The following is a 6,975-nucleotide window of genomic DNA, read 5'->3' as shown; positions in this document are numbered from 1 at the left end:
TGGAGTAGATTTTTGGTAGATCTGGTAAGCATATAGTGTGCAGTCCGAAACATATGTTTAGAAAATGCTGTTATATCTAGAAGTAGGTTTTTTGCTAATTTATTTTTTCTGTCAATTCCTTACAGGTTGATCTTATGATTTCTGGCAATCACCCAGTTAAAGCAATGGCTTACATCTGTGATTTGCAGTTATTCTTCACTGTCTTCATTTTGCCTGATAATCCACAGCCTGAAGTTTTCGAAGGATGTGACAGGTGTGATTTTTGCAACAAACTTTTTTTTTTGTACTCAAAATGGGGAGCTATTGAAACGTGCAGTTCACATAACTGCTGCTGATCTATCAGATGCAATATCTGTGCAGAATGTCTAAAGCTTTGGTCATTGCCGGTAGTCTGATTCGTGAATATTAGGCTCCCAATATGATTGTATTGGCTGCTTTTATGATTTTAATTCTTAATTTCTTAAAGGTTTTGTTACTTAATAATTATCATATTTGTTTTGTAATTCTTGTAAATTTTATTAGAGAATTCAGATATCTTCTTATCAGCCTCCTTCTGTCCTTGGTTTGCTTTTTAGACATTTTAATTTTGAAACATGTCTCAGAAACTAATTTGTTGCAGGCTGTGTGTTACTTATATGGAGGCTGCATGGAATTTATTACGGTTAATTGACCCTTCAAAATTCAGCGTGAGTCATATTTCCTAATATATATGATTTTTTAAGGCGAGTATCTATAAATAGAGCTACACAATATATTTTCTACAGTGTACAAATTTTTGCAGCATTTTCATATTACTTTAGTGCTGCGGTAATCTGTCCTTGGGATCATTTGTATTTATCTATGCTACTTTCAATCTGATGTCATATAAGCTATAACAATCTTAGGTACACAATCTATCTGACTTGTTTGTTTATTGTGGTCCAATATGGCCTGGTTTATGTACATTAGCAAGTTGGACTTCTTACTTTGTTAACAAAAACATTGAAGTGCTTCAACTGGTTAAGCGTCAACAGGCCTGTTTTATGCCAAGAGACATATTGGACGTAATAACATTTATACTTTATATATACAAGACAACATATTAGATTTAAACCATGATAACAGTGTCCTATTGCATTATTTTTCTTTTAAGAATGTAAACTTTATCTAGCTCATATATGCTCTGAATACTTCATATGTTTGTGTTAGTATCTGAGTTTGTTTTACAGTTTATATGCTACGAACTAGATGATCATTGCATAGTTGATGATGTAGGCTAAGCACTGAGATGCACCCCTTCGAAACACTGTTTTCTTTTCAAACAGTTGGTTGTTGTAATTTTCCGTAACATTTTTTGCGTGAATCTTGTAGAACCTTGAACATGTTCACAAGGGGTCAATATTATCTATTGATGGATCCAGTTGTTGGGACTCGTACTCTTGTCTCACATGTTTAAATTTTCATTTGGAAGGATGAAGATCTATTAATTTCATGTGACCATGATTGTGAAATATGTTTTGATATTGTTTTAGCAAGTTTAGCCTATTAGGTTCTGAAGCTCAACTTAGTGGATATGCAATGTTTTCTAGGAAAATTGTCAGGCTTCGTAATCGTTACTGGATCATCATCGTTCTATGAAATGAACTTTTGTTCCTTCAAATCCAAACCGGCTTCACTGTTTCTATTTATGAGTTTTCATGTCATTCTTTTAGATGCAAGTGCAAAAAAAATTTAACCACATTTTTCCTTTACATGTTATGAAGTCATTTGCCTTTGATTTTTCTTACATCCTAAGCAACGGAATCTATTTCGTTTGGTAACATTTTCTTCTCGCCTATGGCTTGTTCTAATATTAACTTTTGTTTGTCATTTGAATTTCAGGAATGAGCAGCGATAGACTTTATTTTTATGGTACACTCTTTCTTCCGTTGAGAAATATGGTCTACATAGATAGAAAGTCCAAAAAGGTAATCATTTATTATATTATATCAGTTATCGTTAACCATTTTTGGTTCACATACCTTCCCATCCCTTTATTTAAATCTATTGATTTTATCAGGAGTACATTTTCGAATAACAAATTTCATTTATAAAATTAAACATACATTTAATTCATATTGTTCCACACTTTACTACAATGCTACATGCAAATATAAGTTTTCCCTGCATGGGCAACTTACATGTTCATCTATGATCTGAATACGCTTGTGGCGATCTGGTCATGTTGTAGTGTGCTCCACGACTAACTTGTTTGTGTGTTCGCTTTTGCAGAAGCATACATAATTCATATATTTTAAGTGGACTGGTTTTGCTGTTTTAGTAAGGGCAGTCTTCATTGCTGGAATCCTCATAGATGTGTTGAAAGTTTGGGACCATAGATAGATAAGAAAGAGGCCTATCATGCTGGATGTACCCAAAGAGTAAGACTACCAATAAAAGCTCAACACTGCTGCAGGAGCAGTAAGAAAATGTAGATGAGTTAACCATCTATGACTGCTGACTAAACAAGAGCCTTGGAATTTTGTCTTCTACACAGTGCTGTATGATTCAATAGCCTTAATTTTCTTACATCAGTTTAGGCAGTGTATACTTTAGTTTTCTGCTCATCGCAATACTAGGACTGTGATTCAACTGTAGAAGACCTGAGGATGCACTGAAATGGCCCTGGATTCATACAATAAAGATGACTACTGTTGTTAATTAGTATAAAGGGGATGGGCTACAACTATAAAGGATTCAATCAGCTGACATCACTCCCCAACTGCTCTGGGACACAGAGGCATACAACCCCCAAGCACAAAGGGGGTGGGGGGAGGAGCCTCCCTAGAGAACTAAGAATTTATCGTACTGGAAATTGCTGCCAGTCATTTCTTTTTGCTCTTAAAGGCAGTCAAAAGTTACCATGCTTTTGGTTACCTATATGGATCTGAAGCTGGAACCTGCCACACCTAGCTTCTTCTCAGCATGGGGTTTGCTTTAAAACCAGTCTCTGTTTGATCTGGCTTTACTTTGATGAATGGGATGTCCTGGACTTAGCTTTAAATTGAAAAGATATGTCAGGATAGACGCATGCATACACACACACACAGACACATACACATACACAACTGACAAAAAAGTGTTTGTTGTTCGGATGGTTTTGAAAAGCAACTTATGACTTTACCCTTATGATTTATAGGAATTATTTGGACTATCCCGCGTTTGTGCATCAATTCATTTTGTGTTTGAAGGGGAAGAAAGCCAATAACTCTTTCTTTATCACCGTAAGTAGCAATAGACTGATCTTGGTCTTTTGACTCTTCTTTCACTGGAGTCCCCACTCTAAGGGAAGTGAGCCGAGGAAAGGCAGTGAAGGTTTGACTCCGTTCGGGTGAGTGAAAGCCCTGGGTTGCGTAGAGAAAGGATAATGGAAATGTGAAGCCAAAAAGACCTACTTTCCTCACATACATATACATGAACGTACATATGCATACATGCGTACACACCACATGAACATATATACATATGTATATGTATATGCATATATATATGTATGTATGTAAGTACACACACACACACATCTGTGTATATATATACACACACAGGCGCGCACACGCACACACACATATATGATGGGCCAGAGTCTTCATAGTACCTTGGAAAGATTCAATTTTGTCGGCATTTATTTCCTGGGTTGCTGAATTGCTTTGAGCAAGATCAATTCTTCGTTTTGTCGCTATCTGTTACATTGAATTTAAGACTATGTTGTCAGTTGTCATCTTTATGTTTGTCTAGCTGCTGATCATTGGCTAGGACATGAATTCTTGCCCTGATTTTATTTGTGCGAAGTGACACTGTTTATCCCTTCATTTGATAGCCCTTTTTTGCAAGCTCATTTAACCTCACTCTCAAATCATCTACACTGCAGATTCCTGTTACTAGCTACATCTTCAAAAATTCTCTGAAGCTGAAAAACAGTGATGCTGAAATGGTTTGTTCTGACTCGTTACCTTCAAATAAGCTTCATTGCTTGTGTTTTCTCAAGTTTGCATACGGAATTTTTCTTAGTGTAGCTCATTTTCTGCCAACTCAAACTACCTTTCCTTTTGTAGGTTGTGAGCCTACATGCTGCTTGTGAGAGATTTATTTCTTTGATTCCTTTGCTGGAGGCAAATAGGGATTCTGAAGTCAAGTTTGAGCTGGAGGATGAATACCTTGACATCTCACCGATTTCCAGGATGCGTGTATTGGCAGGTTTGACTGTTTGGTTCTACTCCATAGTTCTATTCCTTGATTATGTTTTTTTTCCTGGGTCCATAATTTCTATCTTTTTCCCCTAAAAGAAAGAACTCTGCACACAAATTTCTATGCCGTAAGTAGTGTTCCCTTTTATAAAAAAAACTTCCATAAATGGTAAACAACTTCAGGAGTAGTTTTGGTTTCACTTATCTTAAAATTTTGCAGATTCCTCCTGAAAGTAGTTTCTCTATGACTTGAGGTGGGGAGGGATGGGACACAAATCATTTTTTTCCTCTTACAAGAGGTCGTTTGGGAACTTTGAGCTTTATGATGACTATATATTAAAGAACAGTACTAATTCAAGAGATGGAACAGTCATATCAGAAGTTTAATTATACAGACGGTTTTTAGAGTGATTTTCGCCTCTTTTACGTTAAAACTACTAATTTCTGATGGGGAAATTTGTTAGCTTAGTAGTAATGTTTGACAGCTTTATATCTTCGGATGGTAGTAGGGTTGTTTTAGTTATTTTGATACTGTGGTATTCCACATATTTAGCCCCCAGCATACAAATTAAATACCTAGATGTGGCATTGCATCATTGTGCACAGACTAGCAGAATATATGTATGGTTGGAATATCTTTAGATACTAATGTAGTATATATAAATATATCTAGTTAGCTCATGTGCTAAGCAGTTCCAGTATCTGGCAATGATTTTTGCTTGCAAGAATTTAGATTATCATTCACTTGGAATTTAGAATGCAAATTGGTGATGTATGAAGGTTGGGTTAACTGATGGTGATAGTGATATGATCATTGTGTAATTTTGGCCTTTGACAGTTTGATTTTAACCTGGGCCATCTTATTGAACTGTTATGTATTTATAATTCGTGTTCGTTTGTGAACGTGTATCCTTCTTGTGTGTGCGAGGGCCTCTTGACATTTTGCATTTTATTTGGACAGGATTACTGCTGCGGCAAATTAAAGATTTTTGGCGTGTTTCCTTGTTGATGTCCACACTAATATACCCCACGGACGATCATTCTTATGATTCTAATGGACATTTAGCTCCGGACCATAGGGAAATTTTCTTGAAAGTTGAGAGTACTATAACGGAATTAGGTCAGTTGCCATGTATCTATCCTGGAGACTTCAGTTTTATGTGCTCGTAACTTCGTCTCTACTTTGCCCTTTTTAATATGCTTTACAATCTCTCTATCCTAGACTGTAAATAACATGTTTTCTTATCAACTACCCCCATTCTACTTCACAGGGCTTGATAAAGTGTGGGAGTTGAAGCCACTGCTAGATGGAAAGGCAATAATGGGTGTTTTACAACTTAAAACAGGAGGGCCTCTTGTCAAGGAATGGGTAAGCCAAAATCATTTATTAGTGCATAGAATTGATTCTCTTTCTGCGAGAAAAAAGTTAGACAAACCATTTCTCTTCTTTGTACACAGCAAGATAGGGTGGTAAAGTGGCAGCTTGCTCATCCGGAGAGTACAGCAGAGGAGTGCCTTGATTGGATGAGGGAATCTCAAGCTAAGCGCACAAAGCTTGACTGTTCTTAAAGCTCGCGAGCACAACAAAACAGAAAGCTGCTCATATCTTTTTCTTTTGGAATGTTGATGCAGTTCATCATCCCATGTTCAGCGATGAGAAGATCAGAGGGGTAGACACTAACTGTTTGACAAGATCATCGGCTGCTTTTATGTTTGATCGCTTAAATCAAACTTTACCGTGGAAATTGAGAAAAGTTAAAGGCCATATATTGCAAATACAGTGTTGAACGGCCGAGTATGTTAAATATTGTTAAAATGCGTTGATGAGCCCGTTTAAGTGTGCACGATTTGTACTCAATTTATTACTTTGTGAGCTCAGTTTCACTTGGCAGTATTAAAGCATGTTGGACGATGTTGTTTATTAGTTGTTTTAATTAACTTAACTATTTCACGTGAGGGGTTGCTGGGGGTGTTTTCGGGCAATCAGATGGGGGCTAACAGTGATATTCGCAATTTTGAAAACGTTTGGGGGTTATGTCTAAAGCCCAGAAGATAAGGTGGTTAAGTGGCATCAGGATTAATATAAAAAAGGGACGAACTTAAGAGAGCGTTTAGCGAGCCTTTTCTTTTTTGATGATAGTGTGAAATTTATTATTCTTCGAAAGATGGAACAGTTATGACCGCTGTCGGTGCACAATCTTCCTCCTTAAATTTCCTCTGTTCGGGTATTCAATTTTTAATTCTTGAAATTTCCACCCGATGCAAGATAGCAGCTCGTTGTGATACATTCTCTTTCCATATTAATTGCCCTTTTTCTCCTTTAATCAAATAGTAATAGTAATCAACACTCTTGATCGTCATCTCTTCTAATGAAAGGATAACCAAGCTTAGAACCAAGTATATCCCAAATGCAAGTGAAACTTAGGAGAACAAAATAGATAGGTGAGTTGGAAAAGGCTTCCTGATCATCGAACACTAACGTTTCTGCATGAAAAAAAGTGCTAAGAAATTCAGACCATCTCCATACTCTAAGCTAATGGAATTTAGTTTAAATTCTTCTCTCTATAGAGCAAGTGTTATGCCCGTGCTCACACGGGTTAGTCTAATCTCCTTTATTGTATATCTGATTTAATTGGTCCTTCTTTTCTCTTTGTATATATACCGCATTTTTTCTCATAAGTATGAGCAAATAAATAAATTATACTAATAACCTATAATATATGACTTGTAGAAATTAACATGATATTATCCTATGAATTCAAATTGCCTGAAT

The 6,975-nt window shown here is 36.3% G+C and overlaps 1 protein-coding gene across 1 annotated transcript in view; it reads left to right on the top strand.

Moving 5' to 3' along the window:
• Window positions 1–6,123, top strand: part of LOC109830332 (putative CCA tRNA nucleotidyltransferase 2) — a 12,648-nt gene extending 6,525 nt beyond the window's left edge. The window contains exons 8-15 of the mRNA XM_020397573.1: window positions 126–253; window positions 620–684; window positions 1,861–1,946; window positions 3,887–3,949; window positions 4,071–4,212; window positions 5,164–5,322; window positions 5,474–5,571; window positions 5,661–6,123. Coding sequence (XP_020253162.1) covers window positions 126–253; window positions 620–684; window positions 1,861–1,946; window positions 3,887–3,949; window positions 4,071–4,212; window positions 5,164–5,322; window positions 5,474–5,571; window positions 5,661–5,771 — 852 coding nt within the window. The 3' untranslated portion in view covers window positions 5,772–6,123. The remainder of the gene's footprint in view (window positions 1–125; window positions 254–619; window positions 685–1,860; window positions 1,947–3,886; window positions 3,950–4,070; window positions 4,213–5,163; window positions 5,323–5,473; window positions 5,572–5,660) is intronic.

This window comes from Asparagus officinalis, chromosome 2, assembly GCF_001876935.1.
Source record: "Asparagus officinalis chromosome 2, Aspof.V1, whole genome shotgun sequence".
Taxonomy (NCBI): domain Eukaryota; kingdom Viridiplantae; phylum Streptophyta; class Magnoliopsida; order Asparagales; family Asparagaceae; genus Asparagus; species Asparagus officinalis.
The sequence above is the reverse complement of the archived record's forward strand: the minus strand, read 5'-3'. Positions and strand labels throughout refer to the sequence as shown.